Source organism: Conger conger, chromosome 1 (genome assembly GCF_963514075.1).
Source record: "Conger conger chromosome 1, fConCon1.1, whole genome shotgun sequence".
Classification (NCBI taxonomy): domain Eukaryota; kingdom Metazoa; phylum Chordata; class Actinopteri; order Anguilliformes; family Congridae; genus Conger; species Conger conger.
The window spans coordinates 70138376-70162775 of NC_083760.1; the positions used below are offsets into that span (position 1 = coordinate 70138376).

The 24400-nt window shown below is 38.7% G+C and overlaps 1 protein-coding gene across 3 annotated transcripts in view; it reads right to left on the reverse strand.

Annotated features, from left to right (window-relative positions):
- znf385d (zinc finger protein 385D) overlaps window positions 1–24400 on the reverse strand; it is a 108942-nt gene that overhangs the window by 8162 nt on the left and 76380 nt on the right. For all 3 annotated transcript variants that reach the window (XM_061251900.1, XM_061251915.1, XM_061251907.1), the window contains 3 exons: window positions 22054–22140; window positions 10240–10350; window positions 4069–4237 (listed from right to left, as the gene is read on the reverse strand). In XM_061251900.1, the coding sequence (XP_061107884.1) occupies window positions 4069–4237; window positions 10240–10350; window positions 22054–22140 (367 nt within the window). The remainder of the gene's footprint in view (window positions 1–4068; window positions 4238–10239; window positions 10351–22053; window positions 22141–24400) is intronic.

Below are 24400 nucleotides of genomic sequence, written 5' to 3' on the forward strand. Positions count from 1 at the left end.
CCATTGTCATAGGATGGCTTTTGTGCTTAGGCAGTGCTTATAGCCTCAGAGAACCCGTGTCAGAAAGAATTCTTCCACCCCAACATTCGTAATTTGGAAAAAATTACAAAAACATTATATGCTCTCTGTATAATACTGAACATTTACAATACCTGCAACTGTTAAATCAAGAGTAAGAGGATAAACATATCAAAGAAGCACAGAACTGGGGCCATGTCACAGTGACAGCCCGCATAAGGGGATACACTGAGAAAAGAAGAAGCAGTCAATGTTCCGTAAGCAGTCCATTCCTCTTGCCTGCACAACTGTTCAACTGGATACTATGTGACTGGCTAGACTATCAACCCTCACATACAGCCAGGTCTGCTAAATGTTGCATTGTGTTATTCATATGCATAGCAGATGTTGTCCTGGCAGATATACCCTGCTTTCATTGTGTATATTATCTATTTAGACAGCTGGAAATTTACTGATGCGGTACGTTTTAAACACCTAGGTAAACTCGAAAAGACCTGTGTGATATTTGGGTTTTGACTACTCCCTCATCATCAATGTAGACAAAGAAACAAGGACCCATAGCGACATTGGTCTTAGGTGCTGGCACACATGCCAATGCTTGTGAGTCAAAAGAAGATACCGAAGACTGTGCTGATATCTTCTGTCAGGGGTTGTGGAAGTAAAAGTATGTGTATTTATTAATTACACAATGATTTTTTACTCTTTCACGTTTAGCTTTAAAATGTTATACCTCAACATTCCAGCAGACTTGTGTACGTGTGCCTGTACGTGTATGTATGCATGTGCTGTGAATTAGCATGTTCTTTTTAGCTCTGCAACATTATGGCAATCATTTCCGTGCAAGTGTGTGTTCCTGCATCTGTATCCTCTGAAATGCAATTAATAGAATAATTAGCTCCTGAACAAACAGTCGTTAAAATGTACTTTGAATGACCAAAAATCCGCTTTTATTCTCTGCCAGGGCTCCAATAATCCATATCCCTGATCACTGTGACCCTTGAGCTTGTGTAAAGGAGTGTAAATAACTCAATCCCTTCTCATTAAAGACTATAACGACAGTGATCAATCTGGAAGGTGGCAGTGAGGTTGGGGGAAGGGATTGACAGCTACTTACAACTACGCTAGCCCCCACTCTCCCGTGGTCCCGTTTGCCTTGTTTCCCTAGATTACCACTGTAGAAGAGAAACGAGTTGACCTTCTGGGTTAAATAAATATGTAAATTGGCATCCCTCTGTCTGATAGTCACAGGAAAGAGAGATACTGACACAAGATTATATTACGACTCCATGAGACGCCATCAAATTCACTTCCTTCGACTAATGCTCTGGTCTTTCCTCTGGGAAGCGCGCCAGTTTCAACATTCTTAATTACGTTTTGCAGAGGAAAAAAAAAAAACATTTAGCATTTCGGAAATTCTTCAACACCAAATAATCAGAGTCCCCATGAGACCTGATTAACTTTTTCAATATTGATGATTTGAGCACTTTAATTAAAATTATTAGGGTCTATTAAATGCCACTGTGGCTTAAAGTAAATGGACCCCCCAGGGCTTCCCGTACTGAGAAGTTTTGCTTGTAACTATTGATTTTCATGATCAAGTAATATTCAGTCTGTAGACACTACATTGCAGAAAGCTCCCAGCCAGAAACACTTCAGAGCTCATAAAGACTGATTCTGCTGTTCCAGCTCATCTGTCTGAATTCCCACAGGGAGAGCTGTTAATGTCACGTTGTACAACTTAAAAGCAATTAACTCCACAGAAAGAGGGAGAAAAAAAATATTTTAGTTAAAAATAAAAAGAGTGATATGTCAGGCCTTTCCTTGAAAGTACACGCAGTTTTCATTTCAAGGGTCATGAGATGTAGGATATTTCTCACTTTGCCCTGTCTGTGTGTGCGGTTTTGGTAAATGGTTGTGAGGAGCCGTGCTGGAAACGGTTGATTGAGCTGAAGCAGGTCTTTGCCTCTCCAGCAGTCACACAGTGCAGCTGTCAGGACTAGCACGTGGCCTCCCTACAATCTCCTCTTTAATAGCTAATATCAGGGTACATTTCCTGCAGCACTGGACCGGAACGGGAACAGCGGCTGGACTATAGGCATCTCTCTCACGCTGGCACACACACTGACAAGCGTAAGCGTGTGCGAGCGTTCACACTCGTGCACACCCACACACACACGCTACGCCGAATGTATACTCACACTATCCATACACTACACCATCCACACACATATTATTTCTGATACAGAAATTCTCATATATTACAAACGCATATATTAGAAGATATTCAGTAACACTGATATCATGTATCAAATCACATTTATCATAAAATACAGTATAAATATAAAAGGCCTCCTTTAAAAAAAGCTCTAGCATGAGCGCTTTTACACACTTTTCATTCTGGCTGAGAAACTTCTAATCCCTTAATGAAATTTAATTTAAGTGACTGTTTCCAGTCATTACCGAGCCCCTCCTCTTCGGGAGTGCCTCTGGAGCCCGGGGCAGACCGGTGAGCCTTGTTTTAATCCTCTTCCCCTACCCCTGCTAAATCTGCGCATTACTGTTCACTGACCTCTGCTTTTCATTACTGTCTCAGACACACATTAACATACAACCACATACTCCAGTCTGCCACAAGGCGCTGCATTTGCATGCCTCCGCAATTAATTTCACTGCCACCTGAATGCATTAATATTCATTAGTGACTGACATCTGTGACAACAAATGCTCAAGGGCCTGCTTATCAGGGCGAGCACCGAGAGGCGGTCTTAGCGATTGCTGCCGTTTCTTTCCCCACATTCTTCAATATCGTTTTTTTAATTTGTTTTTTAGTTTTAACTATGTTTTAATTACGATTCGTTATTTTAATTATGATAAATATTGGCAATTTGCACCTTTCACGGTGACAGGCTCAGTCAGTATTTTCGCAGACGGTGTCAGTGGTGGATGTCAGACCTGTATTAGACCTAGAAGTATGGACCTTCATTGGTATGAGGTGTAATAGGGCCATTGTAGGCACCACCTCATGTGGACTAGCTAAGGGGTGTAGGGATACTGGGGAAACAGCACATTCTATGGTGAGTCAGAAAAAGTCCCAATGTTAAATGGAGAATGTGATTGACAGGAGAAGGAGAGTTCATCTTTGAGCAAAGGGTGCTTCCCGGTGTGTCTATAGGGGGGTATGTATGCTTGCACATTGGGGGTGTGTCAAAGGAGACAAGACTACAGTGAGCAGGCAACCTTTCTCATGCATAGATTTCTATTTGTCATAAGCTCTTATTTCAGCTCAAATTCTTTCCTTTGTAAAAATGAGATGGTGGCATGCATAAAATAACATCTGTTTAATATTTCTATCCAACTCTTTTTTCAGTTCTTCACCATCTGCTCCAAATGTAGCTGCTGGGAGAAGTTGATGTAGGAAGAGTGTAAGACAGCAGAAAGTAAGATAGCTGTACTGTAGGTGCTATCCATTTCCCCAAGGACTCTTTTGTATGAAAGATTACTGATAAACATTACAAAGCAGGTAGCATGTCCTGCTTTTCATTTCTGAACTGTCACTTACTGGATAATTCATACTGCTGATAATTGTTTGTACAAAAGGTTGTTTACATTTAATCTTTTTTATGTTAGTAATGTATTATTGTGATGATTTACACTGGGAATGAGAAGATGCATGTTTACATTATATTTCTGCCTCTGTAGGTAAATAAGGATTCAACACAGTAGGCTTTAGTGACCTGGAAAATGGACAGCTCTGTTCTTCCCTGCCTATATTCACTGTTTTTGCTTGCTTGTTCAGGTAATTATTTCAACATGTTATGCCATCTTACATAAATAGTAAATGTTAGATGTTATCTGCATTACCTAAATTGAATTAAAATCTAAAACAGAACAGCATATGCAAATCAGACCTATGACAATGAAAATAAGATTTTACAAAATGATATGCAACATGACGTGATAAACCCAACTGGTGGAGACAAGAGGACAGTAAGGAAACACAAAGTCACAGAGCGGATACCGAGATGATGGCCAGATAAATGTAGCTTTAACCTGTTCTGTCAGTGCAGGTGGGGATTGGTGGGGGGTAGGTGATCTTTGGGGTGTCCTTGTTTGTGGTCTCCTTGGTGACCGCAGAAGCTTTCTGCTTGCATTTTGGGGCCTCCAGGGCTTTGAGCTTCTTGGCATGCTTGGTTCCTTTGTAGTGGGCTGAGGCCTGGCTCTGTAATGAAAACATGCCATGCGGTCAGAGTGAGTTCATAACCTAGCAAGCTGGCCGGGCTCACTGTGCACCCAGATCTGAGTACGCTGAGATCAGACATGGCAGAGAGAACAGAGCTGATCAGGTCAGATTAATGCCAGACTGTGCTACTGTCAGTTACAGCCTCTGCCAATCCTTAGTTAAACTTAATCCTGAGACTGCCCAGGACTTCAATCCCAAAAATATAAAATAATCCCATGTATAAAAATCAAGAGTTTAGCACTAGGGCAGAAAGGAAAGCCAAGACAACAGTCAACACCATTCATCATTAACATTAATATTTATTACTGTGCATATGTTGTTATTACTGTTGTGTATAAACCCTCTTTCTCCTGGTGTTGTTTTTGGCAGCCAGCCAACTACGTATGTTGATTAACATGTAAAATCTCTGCAAACAGTTTCAAATTCTTGAATAAATGAACACATTTGTAAACTTGACTCAACACATCTTCAAACACGGGACAACCCCTCCTCCTCTCCAGCTATCTCACTCACCTCCTACTGTATGCAAATTATACTTTTCAAAACAACTCCACAAACAGGAGGGCTAGTGCATTTTAAATCCTACTGTATGTTATGGTAATTAACAGTGCAAAATGTGGACAGCAAAATGATGAGTCATAACATGTGAGACCATTAGGAGTATTCAGGCAAATGAATGTTTGACTGGTTAAGGGCATATGCGCTTTCTAAACCCTCTTGTGCCTAACGTGCTTGACTGGGGCCTAGGAAGTTGGTGGTTGAAGTCCCAATGTGGCAACAATAAGATGAGTGCAGCTGTTGGGCCCTTGAGCAAGGCCCACATATTTCTCCAGGTGGGATTGGCCCCTGCTTAGTCTAATTGATGTAAATCGCTTCGGGTAAAAGCATGAGCTAAAAATCAGCAAATCATTTTTATTGAACTGTTTCAGGAAGGATTGACACAAAGGATTTCTCATGGTTGGTCAGTTAGCATAAGTCAGGGCTGCCTGTTTAATTCCTTTTCATGGTTAATTATTTGTATTTTTGGATCGTACATTTCTAGCATGCTTAATTCAGCTTAATGTTATGCATCACATGGGAAAATATCAGCCCATGGGAAAATAAATCTTCTACTTCAAGGTGACTTTCCACTTTCCTGGTAATGAAATACACAAATAAAACTGTTAATAAATACATTTTCTTTCTTTAACAAAAATCACCAGGAAAAGGTCAACTCCGCTTAAATTCAAAACAAATAATCTTGAAAAATGCCATAGCTTAAAGACACAACAATTTGTACAAGGACTGTCACAACCTTCGCAGTTTTTTTTAACAGTTTAATGAATTTCCAGCAAGCTATTTTAATGAGAGATCTGTACATGGATCCATGCACACAAGGTTGATTAGGACAAGAGAACACAAGTATATGAACAGACACCAGATGTCCAGATCATTTCATTGCATTAGATTTTCTTATTGCGGTAGCTGCCATAATTTCTTAAACTATTTTTAATCGTTATGCAAATTAATGTTTTGTTTTTACAAAATGCATCTTGGAGATTAACATATGCATGGTTTCCTACCATTGACGTATGCCATAGAAACTTACACACACTCATAATTGCTATCCCAGGGTCATTGTTTCATTGCTTGCCTTGCTCATCTACTTTAATATGACAGGATGCTTACGCCAGAATGAACAGTTGAGCATGAGTAAGGCACCTCCCCATGCTACAGTGGCATATACAGCACTTGTGTTTTAACCGACACTGTTGTCTTCAGGAAGCAGGTAATAGTCATATTAGACGGAAGCTGGTTTCAATTGTATAACAATTTTCTGACCATACCTTTTCTTGTTTCTTGGATTTATTTTTTTTTCACTGTAAAATTGTATTCAGTTGAACCCAAAAACAATCAGGTTTCACTGAATTACATACAGTATGCCTGGCTAAGTCTGTTTGATTAGAAGCATAAGCTGTACCAACCACTTTAAAAGAAAGGTATGAGAAAATAACCATAATTTGAATCTTGGTCATCTGTGCATTCATGCAGGGAAGATCCTTTCAGTTCTCTTCAATGCGAAAACCTGAACTTAACAAAGTTAACTTTGATTAAAAGCCCCTTTTAATTAACGTATTTGCTTTATCTTCATGAAATTCATTAATGGCCAGAGAGATAGAAATGGGACTCTCATATAAACCAAAGATTCTTTACGACTTTTCTGTACCAGAGCTCTTAAGTTACATTTTAATGTCACTTCATAGAAGACAATATGACCTTCTCTTTTGGTTATATTGACGCAACATTTCTCAAATTAAGAGCTGAAATTAAACAGAAGAAGGACAAGGCAACCAGACAAAAATATATAAAGAGAGAAGAGGCTTGAATTTAGCCTATGCAACCTGTGGTAGCAATTTGCTTCTAATTAAAGCACAGTAATTCAATGAAAACATTGTTTTATCTGTTCAAATATTAAAGAAGAAGAACAAGAAGAAGAATAAGACAAAGAGGAAGAAGACAAAGAAGCGGGATAATTCTGTTGCTAAAACTTGCCTGTAGCCTAAGATGAAAAAGAAACCAGAACATCAATCACTTTCTGAAAGGTAAGGCAATTGAAGCCCATTTATTTTGTGTTGATGTATTTTATCAGAAGCACAAACTCAGAGACTTGTAAAGAGATAAGGGGAGGTGAAGGCCAGAGCTGCTCTCCTTCTCCGGGAGAACTCACTGAGCACACAGCTGCCTCCGCCACCAGAGACAGTCTCCGATTCCCCAAGGCCTGCTTCTTAGATTCCCCTCACATGGGCACAATTACAGCTTCAACAGTCCCCAGATGTCTTCCCCAGTGATTCTCAGATCAGGATGCCAACCGATCCCATACCATGTGGGTGAGTGGGACGTTCCTTGGACATCACATCCCTGATAAAGACCATGTGCCAGCTGCGTCTATAGCACCAGGAAGTCAATACATTATCAGCTCCCCAGCTGTACCCAGAGGGGAATCTTTGTAATAAGACTGTGGTCCAAAGACTCAGGTTTGCTCAGCCATAGGGCTAGAGAAACAAACGCACACACCAAAAAATAACAATAACGAAAATAAACACATGACATCATAAAAAGCATGCAAAAGAAACTCACATCCATAATATGATATGTCTGTGGATACACACATGGAGGTGGTATAATTGCAAAGAAGAAATTATAAAGCACACATCTCACTGGAAAACATTTTTTTGTTGTTCATATGAACAACTGTGATCTTTGTGTGAACACGGTATTGATGTCTTTCACTGCCATGTTCACACTCTAATTCAAACATCACACAAAGGACAGAAAAAAACACAGAAAACTGTGAAGAGAAGTTCATGGTTTACTGACCTTTCTTCAGCACTTGCGTTCTATTCTATTTTCACATTTACCATGTTCTATAAATGATATGGCCGGATGAGCCATTGGAAGCTTAGACATCATATAAGAACATTGTAAAACGTGATGAAACACTCATTACCCTTAATGTCTAATTGCGATGTGCATGTATTTAAGGTGGCATACTTAACTACAGTACATAACTGCAAAAGCTGGTTCATAGACAATACAACAACAAATGGTGGTAAACAAAAGAGAAAGTGGGGGCACAGTCGGGAATACAGCTATTGCATCTATGTCAAATCACGAGTGAAAAGTGGTGGGGTTTTTCCCAGCAGTTCCAGATACAGTATATCTTTGTGACATTTGAATTCACCTTCATAAAAGACTTATTGTATGAAGGCAAACTGTGCTATCTCCATAGCTGAGTTTGCCAGCAATAAGTTACTGTCATGACAGAAAGCCTTCCTGGCGTTTGTAAAAGACTTTCAGATGTCCTTGTCTACCTCTGCATGCGTTCCTCACTGACGGTCTGACATTGCCTGTAGCCCAGTGGATAGTATCAGGAGAAATATGAACGCCTCAGAGACTAAATAAAGCTGCCAAATTTCTCCCACCTGCTCACTTATGGGGTAGGCTGGGAATGTGGACAGGGGAATATGAATGAGGTTCACTGATTACGGACGGAGATGAGGAGAAACTGTAATCTATTTCCTCTGTTTCCTGCCCTGCTTGACTTTACAGGCTCCTAACCCTGCAATGAACATCAGGTCGTCCGTCAACAGAACAATACAGACACATTCTTTTAAGGCTTTTCCTCAAATTCAGCACTCAGTACTAAGTCTTAGTAATAGAATACAAATATGGCAAAAATGGCTCATATTCACTGCATAGGGTACCTTACTGAATTGCAAAAAGCAAAGTGCAGATTTGTTTATTATGGACCTCATGAAATACAGGTATTCAGTGGTGACATGGTTGTGTTATTTAGATGTATTTTCAATTGAGTCAGTACAAAAATAATTTCTCAAAAGCATTTCTCAGCCACATGTGTACATAATTATATCTATTTTTAAATATGCAACTGTCAGGTAAATTCAGTCAGACATTGTGTTCAGTTGTTATCTGTCCTTCAGAATTTGAACTTAAAATGAGTATTTCAACATTAACTTTATCTCTGAGATAATCTAGCCTATTTTTCATACAAATGAATATAACATAATGTTAGCTACTGACTTAAATAAACTAAAAATAAATCCTCCTTTTCAATCAAATCAAAATCAATTCTTCTAATCCTTGGAATTATCTGTATATACAGATACAAGATTCGTTATTTCCCAAGATGGTAGTTGCAAAAAATGTTGACAATCCCATGACCAATATATAATATTATAACCAATCTTATTACTCATAAAAATTGGGACTTAACATGATAAGGTGTGTGGCCTTGTAGATTGTGCTACACTATTCGTTTGATTAGCAAATAGCCATATTGAAGGCTTGCACAGCTAACCTTTGAACATTATGAATAGTATATTCCTCAGGGATGCAAAAGCCCAGTTCCTCTGCCACTACCATTGTGGCCATTTGTTTCATTCTGGTATTCTGTTTGCAGAGAGCAGTTCACACTTTATGGTCCCAAGTATATTACCACAGGCTACTGTGTTTCAGCAATGGTGTGCTCCATCAAACGTTTGATGGACCCAATTCCCATTCAACTGAATGTCTATTGCAGTATATTCTCATGTTTATTATTGGTAATAATAATAAGCTATTTTTGATGGAAATTAAGTTGCCATACTTATCTTTGCTATCTAAATGCAAAGCCTCCCCATGTCTCATCCCCCCTTTGGCTCCTTGCAGACAAGGATTGTGGGTAGGCAGGAGTGATGATTGATAGGCTCTGATGGAGGGTGATTATCATGAAATGATTTTACGTGCAGGGGAAATAACAGCTCTGCATCCAATAATGACACAGTTGGCCTCTGCCAGAATATATAGCTTGTTTAATGACTATTTGAATGTACTGTCTTATAACAACATTAACAACCACAGATAAAAGATGGAGCTGGTAGAATATTTATTTGTCTAATTTTCTTTTATATTTACTTTATTAAACATGGGAATAACACATCATTTATAATGGCATGCCATTCCTAGTTTAGCATATTTTTATTCCTATTAATTTAAGTCTCTTTAAGGCTTAATTTAAATGTCTCAGTGTAATTTCACTCAAAAGCCATTTACGTTTCAGCAGTCTAATACCATAACATAAAATGATCCAAACAAGATTATAATCCAAGAATAATAAGAAAAAAATAAAACGCTTCAAAAATTGCCATTGAGTTCCTATCTCATCCCACCCTTGATCCCCCATTCTTTGCTGGAAATTTCTATTTTGTAGACAATGACAATGCATGCTTTGTTCACACAATCAGGTGCAAATATAACAACTGCAGATTATCTACTATAATAAGGTGAGGTCAAACCTTTGCAAAGCTTACACGATTAGCAATGCAACAGCCAGCACAAAACCCAAGCTTGTACAAAAACAATCTATTATCATTTATTATATCTGTGTTCACACAAAGTGATTAAGAGGAATCTGAAATGAAGGGGTGATTGATGTCACTCACCTGTGAATTAAATCTTAGCTGGCACACACTGCAGGACACAACATGTTTCCGCTTAGGTGGTGGGGGTACTCCAAACGTGTGATTTATAACGGCTTTTTGAACTGGATCCATCTACGGAATAAAAAAAGAGAAAGCAATTAACATGTAGTTCTACATGGCATTACAAATCAAACTAGTTTTATCATTCTCACACTCACCTTTTGTTGGTGCAAAATGACAATGTTGTATATCCAATATTCTTTGTAAGAAAATACTTGCATTCCAGAAATGAAACTCCAGTGTTATTTATCGTATGATGTTACACCATTTTGGCTACTAGACGACACCACTGACTTCCACAGGGAATGCTCCTAAGGTGATGGGGAAGTTGATGCCAGAGATGAAGGGACTGAACCTCAACTAAGATAAAACATTACTGACAAATGGTTTCGAAAAAGCTGGCCTTTCACAATAACTTGCAGTATCTATAACATTACACATAAATGATTAATTGACTTTTCATTTGGTTTATGACTGTATGCAACTGTGGTTTTAATATCGTGTGGTAATATAAAGACATACCATCTGATTATGTGGTAATCATGTTAGGATATTGATATTGATGAGTGGCTCAGGCTACCTAGTGGCTCAGCTGGTAGAGATGCTCACCATAGATACAGACTGGGCTCTAAAGTAATGATAACATGGGCCAGAGTCTGAGCTATACCCTTAGTGTACGCCTCCAAAACAGTGACAGTGCAGCTCATCTGGCGTACTGCAGTGTACAAAGGTAATATCAGAAAGCACTCTTCAGTGAAGAAGGAAACTGCAGCAATGAGACAAACAGAAAGATGCAGAAATGTTGGCTCCAAGTGCCCAAGCATCTGCCCCTTTTGCCCAAAGCGCCATATGTGCCCCTTTGATTTGATAAAAAATGTTTTATTATTGTTGTTGCTGTCATTCATTTTCATTCATTGAATTTAGTAGTCGCACACTAGTCAATTATTTTTCATGTCGCCTATACTGACAGTAAAAATCATAACAACATAAACTGCATAGCCTACCCATAAAAACGTTATCAGAATAGCCTATGATTTGGAATGACAGTGTATTAAATTCAATCAAACATGATAATGTCACATTGATAACTTCACTATTTGACAGCACCTGAACCAAAGGTGCATAAGAATACAGAGGACGCAGTTGTTATGTTCCTGAGTCTGTTGGTTATAGTTATTATAGTTATTCTTGTAATTTACCATTTTTCATTTCTTATCTGGTCTTCTGTTCATTCATACAGTACTATTCATTGCATTCGTCATCCCTGTTATGTCTGTGTCGGTATGTTTTCGAGTCACACCCCTGTCTGTGTGCTGCACTATTCGGGTGGTTTTGGTAGTTGCCGGGTTTCAACGATTCCTTCCCAGTCTCGCATTCCTTACTTTCTGCTTTCTCACTAGTTAATGTTGTATACCACTATACTTACTAATAACAACTAATATAGATATTGTACAGTACTAATTATATTATCACACTTACTGTCTAACTAATTAACTAAATCACTTATTTTGGGTAATTTAGATTTAAGCAAGTAACTAACTTAATAGCGTAAAAAAAGTTCTGATTTCTCGCTTAGTTTCAGCGAAGAGTTCGCACCTGTCTCTCGTTATCACTATGTCTCCTAACTCTATGGAAATGTCCACTCCCTAATCCGGAGCCGTCTGTATTACGTGTTGGTCTATGTGTACCCAGTTCGCATTTTCGTTTGCCCCTTGTTATTTTATCATTACCCTATTATGTTCTCCACCTGCTGTCCATTTGTTTAGCCCACCTCACTCCCGTGCCCCACCTAGTTTGTCACCTTCCCCCATGTATTTAAACCTCAGTCTCTGCCTTGTTCAGTATCAGAACGTTGATCATCTTCTCAGTGCTGATTCATAGTAAGCCTGTTTAGTATGAGATTCCAGAGACACACCTTTGCCCGACCTCGAGTTTGCCTTTGCCCCCTTTGTCTTTCTGAGTTTTGGTTTTGATATTTGTTTTTGTATTTCTCAACTTCCCAACTGCCTTACCCTATTGTACCTCTGCACTTCTGCTTTTTAGATTTTGACCTTGGACTGTTTATTTATTACTCTTTTGGCTATTCGATTTGGAACTGTTGTGTATTGGATCTACTGGCTTGAATAAACCACGTTTCTGATTATCCCTTGGTCTGCACTTGGGTCCCTGACCGAACATAACATCAGTCACATCCCAATACTGGACATAGTAATCAGAGGACATTTTAAACCACTAGACGACTTCACAGATGACACCTAGGGTGGGTAATGTTCAGGAATTTGTCTGTATATTATTTGTGGAATGTTTTGTTTTAATATTAGTTTCTATTTAGTAGCCACTATATTTAATTCAAAAATACATTCGGAATGAAAATTTTGATAGCTTAATGATTACATGATATGTTCTCACATCATTATCACTTTATTTATCAGTGTTGATCGGCTAAGAAATATGCGACACATGAAGCAAATAGATTGATCATGCCTTTAGCAAATAAGTTTGTGGTGAAGTTCCTCTTAAGAGTCTGTCTAACGAGTGTATGGAAACCATCAAAGTGAGACCATCAAATCATATGTGCACTCACCGAGCACTTTATTAGGTATTTATTTTTTAGACTTCTACTACTGTAGCCTTATCCACTTAGAGTTATGATGCGTTGTGTGTTCAGAGATGCTCTTCTACATACCACCGCTGTGTGTGTTTATTTAATTACTGTCACCTTCCCGTCAGCTTTGACCAGTCTGGCCATTCTCCTCTGACGTCTCTCCTGCAAGAGACTAATGTGCGTGAGAATCCCAGGAGATTTCTGAGATACTCAAACCACCCTGTCTGCCACCAACAATCATTCTGTGGTCAAAGACACTTAGATCCCAATTCTGATGGTTGATGTGAACATTAACTGAAGCTCGTGACCATATCTACATGATTGTATGCACTGCACCACTGCCACACAATTGGCTGATTAGATAATCGCATGAATAAGTACGTGTAATAAAGTAATTCCTAATAAAGTGCTCGGTGAATGTATGTATCACAAAACTGTGGACTAAGAAAACATAAGTCTAATACATACCTAATAAAGTGCTCACTGAGTGTAAGTGAATGAAGAGGCAATGGATATGAATACATGCAAAAAGCTGCACCACATTTGCAATTTGAACATGGCTGGCACAGATGGCCTGAATAACCTTTTATAACAAAATTCCAGCTTACATCTCCCACTATTGGAATAGTGAAGCTTTATATGTGAAACTGCCTCAAGTCCTGGGAACTCAGTCCAATCAGCATGCCAAAGCCTGCTGGGAAACTGGGGCACTCTGGAGCAAACTGCTAACAGGCCAAAAGGGAGGAACATCGGCACAGGGACAGGGAATACTTCCTGCCAGAAACACATGCAGAGAAGGTTCCAAGAGGCCATTTTTCATTCTGACACCAGCTCAGGAAGAGAAAAACAAATATTGCAACCAGGAAAAATGAGACAGGGGAAAAAGGAGATCTATTCTGAACATGCCTGCAGGTATCCATACAAAAAAGAAAAATTACAAAGAATTTCCAAGGATTTAAAGAGGAGGACACACCAACTGCTCACTGACCTTCAATAAATACAGACACACTTTTTTTTTAACTTACATATGATATTAAAAATGTATGTACTGTTGAAGAAGTATAAACAGAGTATTATAATCGTACTAGACCTTTATAAATAATGAAAACAATGACTTTTCACCCCCACTTTGTGTATGTGTGTGTGTGTGTGCGTGTGTATATATGTAGATAAATGTATTGTGACAGTGACACATTATTTTGGCTCTGTACTCAAGCATAATGGAAAAAACTATGAGAATAAGGTTTTGAGTGCTTTAATTTGAGTCCCCTATTTTAGGAGAGTAAACGTAATTGGACTGTTGACTGCTGTAGAGTTTGGCTTGCCTTGAGTTGATTCTAGATATGGAGTTTGCATTTGGAGTCTGTCGCTGTTGTCTCAACATGAGGACCAAATAAGCACCAATGGCTGGAAAGCAGAGCATGCTGGAAAATCTGAATAAATCTAGTCAAAACACTGGGTATGTCAAAATCAGCTGATACATTGCGCTTCATGCAAGAACCACACGTACAAATATATTTGTTCTTAAATCGCTCATACCAGTGAATTAAGAGAACTTGGTACATTCACCAATTTTCTCTTATTTAGAATTGTTTCATAGGTACGAAGAAACCAGATTATCTTAATTTGTCAGATTACTTTTGCTCCCCCAAAATGGGAGGCTATGTATAAATATATGGATCACCTGATATGGACGTAAGTTCCCCCAAATTTAAGATGGAGTACAGAGCCAAACCACAAACATTATATCACTGCCTCAATACTACTGCATTCAACTGTATATAATATGACATTCTACTGTCCCTGTTCAAATTGTTATGTTCACAATCTATTTGTCTAACTCCCACGTAGCATTTTTCAATGTTTTAAGCAAATGTGTATACATACAGTAACTAACCATACAAGCATGGAAAACAGAACTATACAACTATATACTCTCCGTCAGCCCTTTGATAGAGACACTTGACTTTAAAGCAATTTTCCTTTGGCGGTGAAGTTGTGTGATGGTAAGGCAACACATTTTTATGCTGGAAGGCTATGGATTCAAATTCAGCCTGGGACATCTCTGAAACCTATTGAGTAAGGTATCTGTAAAAAGTATATGCAAAACACAAACTGGAGCCATGTTCAGCAAGTGTTCCTGATTGACGGTGTCTATAAAGTGAATAAATGGCAGTAGCCCTGCTATCTGTATCTCACTTTTATGCAATCTGCCATTCAGATGAATGGAGAATTCCTGATGTGTCTAAATCCACAGGGTTTTGATCTTTCCATAAATTCCAAATGCTCCACACGACACATCCTGCTTTGGAGTTACTGGATTCAGATGTTCCCATAAATCTAAAAGTATTCAAAAAAGCACTCTGGAGCCCATCTGCACGGATCCACTTTCCCTCCCAGGGATGACATCATCTACCTTCATCTTCTCATTGTCTAAGTTCTCCCACCATTGCATCAGCAAACTATCCTGGTCTTCACGCATGTTGACAGCCTGACAGAAACTTCTCTATGTACTGTACATATGGGGTATGTTTGGGTAGCTTTGGGAGGTAGGAGTTTGTCAACAGCATGTTCAATCCTACTTTCCCTAAATTGTTTGACTGCATGAGGTGAAACTGAATGATTCATTTTCATAAATTAATAATACGTAAAATGAAACCACATAAATTGCTTTGAACAATGTACCAAGCAAAAAATAAAGAAAGTTTGAGCACAGATATTCCAAAAGGCTCGTCACTCTTCATTCTCCACATGCTGGAAGACTATTCATGGCAAAGATCTGCAATGTGCAGATTTTGCAATTTAAAAGCATGTTTTGATACCCTATATTGCAAAATGAAATCTAACGCAGTAGCGAAGAAAGTGGAGCAGTGATTAAAACAGATTTTTCTAAATTTAATGTATCCTTTAATCACCCTACCATGATGTGACAAAATAAGATGTCTAGCTGCCAATAGATTATTCAGTTAATTGGCACAAGGAAAATGAATGAACACATGCTGAGATCTATGATCAGTTAACAGAGAAGCTTGGTACCAGTAAAAGGCCTACAGGTATCAATAGTGTCTTAGAGGGCCGTAACACTGGTGTCAAAATAGAAACACTGTGACAAGCCTAAAAGAAGAAACAACTCTGTTTCCACACACTTAGTATTCCTGAAGTGTAATCTGACCACACTGCTGTCATATCTGTCATTTTGCTTTTTTCTGGCAAAAAGATGAACAAATTAATCTAAGTCAGTGATTCTCAAGTTGGGTCCTGGGGCTGTACTGTGTTTGTTCGTTTTTGTTCCAACCACAATTGCAATCCCAGAATTTTACATAATAGTCACATGTCAGAAATAGCTATACGTGCCATAATTACGTAAGAGGAAATATTATCTTTAACTGATGAAATTAAAGACTGCTCCTAATCCAGGTTTGGCTCATTTTAATTTTGTTTGTCCTGGAATTCTTTGTCTAACTTTTATCTGCAAAATGGTTCATTGTAGTGGCCATGTGCCCACTTTTAATTAATTAGGAGCTTAGTTATTAACCTCAGTCAGTCTTTAATTTTATCATTTAAAACATGTTTTACCTCTCTTTTTGTAATTGTAATTGCAATATGGCCAAATGTGAATATTGGGACTTTTATTCTCAATGGCATGTATAGCAATTGTAAGAAGAAAAGGTCACTCAAACTTGATGAAAATAATGTCAACAGGAACAACAATTGTCTGAAATACTTTAAATGTCTTTAAATACCTTTTTCACAAATAGTTCTCAACGTTTTTATTTTATTTCAGGAAGCCAGTGTCTGGCTTCCCTAAATCAACCAGGCAGCCCATCAATAGGGGGTCCAGTAACCTAGACTGTGGTATTGTTAATCAATTCACCTTCTTTGTAATATTTCCTGATTGCCTACTCTAAAACTGAGTGCTATGCTGATCGGTTGCGACAAGTTTTCGCTTATGCTTACTGTATAACCAATATTGTCCTTATAAGTTGACCCAAACTACCTGGATGGCAAGCCAGGTAGACTTCAGTAGATAATCTTACACTATGTTTAACATAATGCAGCTTTAGAAGGTGAATAACCCCTCTAAACATGAAAAGAGTCATTAGAAAAATTAGGTTTGTTAAATTTCTGGGATTGCTCTTGTGGCTGGAAAAAAAACCAGCGTACACAGGAGGGCCACAGGACCGGACAACCACTGATGTTATAGACACTTCCTATATTGTACATCTTACAAACAAAATCCATAATTTGCTGCATTCATAAAGCCAATGTTTAGCCAGGCTAATTATTAGTCCCACAAAATGTGAGCGGTTTTATGGAAGGCACAATCCCGCCAGACATAATGCCAGACTCCTGGCATTAACTGATCCTGTGCCAAGTATAAATATGAGACAGCTTTAACCTGCCCCTGCTGCTCCATCATCACACCACAAGACTGTTTACCGTTCCGGAAAATTCCACTACAGTAAATGAGATTGATGAAGTCAATAAAAAATAATGAAACAATATTACCCACTTTTACATCTAATGTTCAAATAATAATCTTTGTTCGGAATTTCATTACACTTATACGCCCAATCCCAATATCACTTAATTCAAGGAATTAATTCAAGTCGGCACTTGAGATTTTTTCTGAGTTAGGCCCAAGGGGCACAAGTGCACTGTGAAGTGCACAAGTGTGTAAGGACGCATTGAAGTGCACAAGTGTGTAAGGACGCATTGGTACAAAAGTGGGACAGACTTGCATGACATCATTCGGTCGCTGTGATTATATACACATGCTTTTTTTTCTCTTCGTAGGATGATCTCACAGCTAATTAATTGAACAAGAGTTATGGCAACTACTAATGTGATAGATGAAGGTGTAAAAGAATGAGGATAGAAATTACAGCTACATTTAGAATGACATGAAAGGAGGTACTTATTTTAAAAATTATTTTATTCCGAATACAAGTGTAGCTGGAATTAAACCCAGAACCCCTCCAAAACTGGAACATGGACTAATGTAAAAACTGCTGTTCGGATTTTACTCTGTGAATTCCGTAATCTTGCTTTGTAATACTGTATATCTCCCTTGTTAGCTAACTTACAGTGCTACTGTACACATATTTACATCTGCCTGCCAGGCATTGTAATGCTTGCTAGTAGCTGTGCACATATACTACATTATTCAGTGTTTACTAATTGGAATCATGGAGCAGAGGCGCTCCACAGTCTCATGAGGACACAGTCGTTGTCCGACCGCCGTTTAATGAAACGTAAGTTTATCTTCCGTCCCCGTGTAACCCTCAGGAGACCAACATATTTTGCACACACTAATGACCAACTGATATGCCCCCAATTTCAAACTCGAAAAAGAAGCCCCAATAAAAAAATAAAATCATTTATTTTTGTCTTAAAATGTCTTTAAACATGTAAAATACATTACATTTTCATAACATTTTTATTTGCTGCTGTTAAACCCCTTAACAGCCACAGAGTCACAGACATCCCCTGCTTCATGCTACAGCCCAAATTTGTACAATTTAAGCTCTACTCTACCATGTGCTGAAATACCACATTTATACCGTTACAGTCAATCTTTATAACTTAAACATTTAAAATATACCATCTGAAGTACTAAACAACAATTATTTTAATTTGGAACATAATTTTACATGCCAAATAAATCTGTGGGTATGTATCACTTGATATCTTGTTCTTGTTGATATCTGGATTCTTATGAAGTTTCATTGGCAGAATGGGTTGCTTTTGACTGAAGTCATATACAGTACTATGACCCCAAAGGATATGTTATCACTCCAAATTAAGGCAGAAACCAGAACAAATGGTATGTATTGATTGAGGATAAGTGGTTTTATTGAGGGTTAAACAAAGCATTTAATTATTAAAACTCAAGTTGTCTACCATTGGCTTGCTGCTTGCTTTGCTGAATAACTAGCTACAGTAGCATAGATGCTTTTGCTACAATAAAATTTGAACTTACAGAAACAAATCTTAAGAAGACTTATTGAGCATCATACATAAGTATATTGTTGGTATATTTTGATGTGTAAGAGTTGGGAAAATGTGTGATTTGACAGGTTTCACTTAAAAGAAGAAGATTTTATTTTGCCATACGGCAGAATTGTGCTTACTTGTGCAGTAGTTCTTGCACACAGAATACAGCTCTGATTGCCCAAAGTGTCAAACCTGATGATGAGAATTACGACCAACACCCTTCAGCCAAGTCTATTTTGATGGGGACTCACAAGAAGGCTGCATCGATGGCTCATGAAGTGCGCAGTCATACCCGAATTTGAAGTGCGCAAGTGCGCAAGTGCTCAAGTACGCAAGTGCTCAAGTGCACGGATTGTGACTGGGCCACAGTTAGGGCCACCAATTTGTCTCCACTTGTTTTCTGGAATTTCACTTCAGTCCTCCACCAGCTAGAGGTGGCAACAGCCTATTTGCCAAGCCCCTTATCAACAATTATCTAATTTACACCACCTCACTCTAAATTGATAAAGTAATTGGCACTAATTATGCACAGACAATGATTAACAGCGATGTCTGCATGTGACACTCACATGTTGAATTGAGTTTGATAACTTAATACCATGGACATGCTGAATTATTTTTAGGTATTGTACAGGGGCCTGATAGGTTGTGTGAAATGCCCACATTTAACATGAAAGCAATTTTATATCATTGCACGAAAAAGCTAAATAAAAAATGTATTCATGATTCAAATAATTAACTAATCAGGGTCTTCAATCAAGAGTTTAAGTAGAATCAGGTGCTGGGCTAAAACAAAACCTGCTGTTGATAAACCCACACCGGCCCTTTTCAGACGAGTCATATTTTTATACGGTCATATTTTTCTTTGTGCACCAGCAATACGACAAGCCCTATTGCCTAAAAAACCCCTTGCCATTGCATATTGATCTATAATAGTTTTTTGTATTTATTGGTGTATGTACAATAGCTGGAAGCACTTGCATTTGTGTTCTAGATGAAAACTTCTGTTGCTGAGGATGTCTGTGTTTGTGTGTTGTGTAGACTACATAATATAATCTGGCTCTGGTTATATCTGACATGATTCAGTTTATCCCTGGTGTTTATTTGCAGGTGGACATTGCATTTCCTTGTGCTTTGTGGCCAGAGTGGCACGGGCCTCGTATTTCTATGGTGTACAGTTGTATTTCAGCATAAAACTTCAGTGTGTATGTCTATAATGTTTGCATGTTCATGTACATACTGCAGTTTGTATTGGTACTGTACACTGGTGTAAACTGTGTGTTTGAGAGGTGATGTTTGTGTGGTGGTATACATTGCTCTGTGCATCTAGTATAGTGTACAGCAGCACAATCCTCTATACTGCTGAGAGGGTGAGGCGGAGGGAAGATATGTCACTCTGTAACAAGCCAAAAAGTCAAACCGCCATGGAAACGCTTCGCTGTGTGAGGGGCGAAGTCATGCAGAGCAGGGAGGGGCTGTGGTACAGGCTGCATGTTCCTCTGACACAGGCTAATTATTATGCAAATAGCCTGAAATTACCCTCATAAAGAGAGAGGAACATAAAACTAAAGAGCAGAACGCTTTCTCTAAATCAAATGAGCAAATCCTCAAACACAAATCACATCCTTTTGGTTCTACTAGGCCTATATCGTCTGCAATTGTTCTACACAATTTAGAAAACATTAAGTTGTTGTAGATTCTATAGCCAAAGTAAAATGAAATGAATGTTAAGCATACTTTAAGAGTCAGTACATTTTCCTGAGGATATTTGTCAAGTGTGGTATCACAGGAGAGCCTTGTCTAATTATAATGCAATTTCTATAATACACAGCTGTTAATGATTCTGTGCTGAGACAACCAAAATACCGGTTATACACACACACACACACACACACACACGCACTCTCTCTGGTGTGATGCTCTGAGTACAACAAAAACAACAAAATAATCGAAGATAGTGTTCCTAACAATTGGAAATAATACCATGCAACAGTACCATATCAACTATAAAGGAACAACTCCCACACATGCATTAATTACCATTACATTATCTCACAGTATTACTCACACCATTACTGATTCAGGAGAATTTCTGAAATACAACTGCTGAAAATGGTGCAGTAATGCTATTCGCATTCCTTTACATACCAAATTCATTTTCTCTTATGGTTTGAGTAAATTGTATATGCTTGCTTACATAGAATGACACTGTTCACATTTACTTTACATACTTCCTCACTACCATGTTTCCCCACAAAATAAAAAAAGGAAAAATATACCAAAAGATAAAAATAATAGAAGATCCATGTATTTGTATAAACCTCACCATAGCCCCAATGGTTGAGCGACATGGTTATTCCATGCTGATCACCTTCTCTTTTAATGCATCACACTGGAATTACGTGTATGACTTAAGCTCCAGAAGTAGCTACAATTAAAGGTATGAACCACAAAGTGGAGATTATTTTGGGTTATCACACACCTAATGAGAAACTGAATGAGAGACTTTTCATTTGAGGTGTTTATTCTCTCATTTGTACCATGTTCAAACAGTCTGCATAATCAGTTTTTGCAGATTTTCGAGAGAGCACATTTTCAGTTCACAAAATTGAGTGCCCTGAATGCTTTAGTTTTTCAGAAATCTGAAAAATACACCAACCATCACTGGAATCAAAATAAAATTTGTTTTCCTGGCCTGCTATCACAGGTTAGCAGCCAAAGTCCTGCTCTTTGCAGGATCTGGAAAACATTAGCATGAGAAAGGTACCTTTTCAGCTATCCATGGATGGAGTGTCCACCCCTTGGTATGATGTGATGGTGTGAGAGACAGAAAGTTGGGAAATGCAAACAGACTCCTCCACCTTGAGGTCTGAATTTCCCATTAACACCCGTCCAGCTCACTCACCATTAACTAAAGTGGGATAAATGGCCTGTCCCAAATAATCTTCAGTCCCATGTTTTTTCCAATTACACAGTCTGCCTGGGAGAGTCAGTTTGGAATTTTTGTCAGTGCTATTGATCAGAGAAGCACACAGATTTGCAATTCCAACACATTGAACCTCTTGGGCGATAACGATAAACTGCTATACACGCGCGCGCACACACACACACACACACATACACACACACACCAAACAGCATTTTAATGTGCAAAGACGCTCTTCTTCACTTACACTCACGCATAGCCGTCTGCCAGACAGTCCAGTCTTCCAGGTCCCAATGGGTGAGCCCTGCTCTGTTCGGGAAATTCCAATCATGTTCTAGTGGAAAGAATGACAGAGACCATAGAGTTACACACCTGTCCATACCCTGCGTTGTCAACTTTGCATTGTGAGCCCTGTAGAATCACAAGTGGAAAGAACCTATGGCACTGCAGATGAGGGTAACATTGGCTCAGGCGGTAAGAACAGTCGGAGGGTTGCCAGTTCGATCCCGCTCTGGGTGTGTTGAAGTGTCCCTGAGCAAGACACCTAACCCCCAAATGCTCCTGACGAGCTGGTTGGTGCCTTGCATGGCAGCCAATCACCTTTGGCGTGTGACTGTGTGCATGAATGGGTGACTGAGAAGCATCAATTGTACAGCACTTTGGATAAAGGTGCTATATAAATGCCAACCACTTACCATTTACCATTCACAAGAGACATCCTGAACAGAGCAAACTTCTCTCAAGTGATTTAATACCAGTAAAGTTAAATGTGACACAGGGAATGTGTATGTGCTCTCTCTATGACATTTAGTCGTAGTGAATTAGCACTGATTGTTCTCAAAAATCTAGGACAGGGTGGAGTTCCTAATCACCATCTTATAAAACAAAAACTTGTGGCATGAAAACAAGAAAAAAACAGTCTCCATAGTTTTATAACAGCTAGGAAAAGGCTCCATACCGATTAAATTTAACATGGATACATATGATATTAATCATTTTTGTCACTGGCATAACAGATGTTTTAGGGTCTGGTTGGCAAAACCCTTTCTCCCCATCCCCCTTTACAAAACATCTGTTTGAGTTTTCATAACAGCAGAGAACAGCAAAACTGAAGTGTAATAAAAGCATAGTGTAATGCAGACCAGAGGAATGAATACAGCGCATGTGAAATTGATGCGGTTTTCATTGACTTGCTTTTCCTCAGTGTCAGAGTGTGTGATTTATCTGCTATAGTGTTAGGAGAAGACTCATTACTCTCTTGGCAGAGGAAAGCTGGTCACATCACAGCCTGTAATCTGTGTTGTAAATTTATGCCAATCAATGTACGGCATCATTCGAGCCATCACAGTCATTTTAACCAGTATGTGAGGATTACAATGTGTCTACTTTTTCCACTAAAACAGGGGGAATTTTATACAAATAATACAGATCAGGAGAAATGTCAATAAACAGACATTTGAATAGTTTTTGTTCCAAATGGCAATGACATTGTCCTTGGTTTAATTTAGATCCCCATTGAGGTAGTACTTGAAAGTCTTGCAAGCTGCTATGATGTTTCTGCAGTTTTGTGCTACCTATAGTGCATGTATTTTAATGAAATCCAATTATCCCCAGAGAGAAAGCTGACTCTGGTGTTGAGGACAGACATGAGGACAGACAGGCATGGTTGGCTTTTCCCAGGGACTACTGAACAGATGTTTTCAGTTGTCTTCAGGGACTGGAGTGTCCTTCAGTGTCTACAGTGTGCTGTGACATTAGACAGACCTAACTGCTTTAAATGTAATCTAAAGCCACACTGTACTTGCTATAGTATATGGTGAATACAGGTCTCATATTTTTCCAAACATGACCTCACCAGATGGGTGATGCTCAGACTTCAATCCAGGAATATGTGAGAATGAAAGATTTGACAGAAATAACACCTTTTCAGGCTTTTAATAAACACAAACAAAAAATAAAGAATAAAAACTAGAGACAAAATCTACATAGCAAATAAAAAGCAGGGATATTTAAATATGTATTAAGCAGCTACAAATTGAACAACAATAGCTTGTCTATCCTTTTCATCATTGTGTAGCACTGCCGGTTCCTATGCAAAGGTACATTATGAAGGGAATTTGTGCTCATTCAGAATGCAATCAGTTCTCATCAGTGTAAATGGAGAGAGAAAGAGGTGACGGGGTGTGAAGAGCTCTGCATGTTAATATGCAAAGGCATGCGTGTGTTCTGCATGGCACAGCAGGTACCTTCATTGAGCTGTGCACAGCTCTTGCGTTTGCATAAAGAGAGATGCCCTTAATATTAACTTGCATGATTCGTGCTGAATGCAGAACAATATGAACTGACAGCATGAAAGTACAGCACAGTATGAGTCTACTTGTGTAAATGTCTGACTGACTTTCCATCTGTGACTTGCCTATTTTGAATCCATTTTTTCCATCGCTATCACTCTCCTATTGTAATTCTTTGACTAGAACTCTCCCACAGTGACACTCAGTTTGACTGCAGTCAAGGTGCAATTGCAAACGCTAGCAGTAACCCAAGGCTCTGACAATCCATTTCATTACAGGCATTTAGCAGACCCTCTCAAAGTC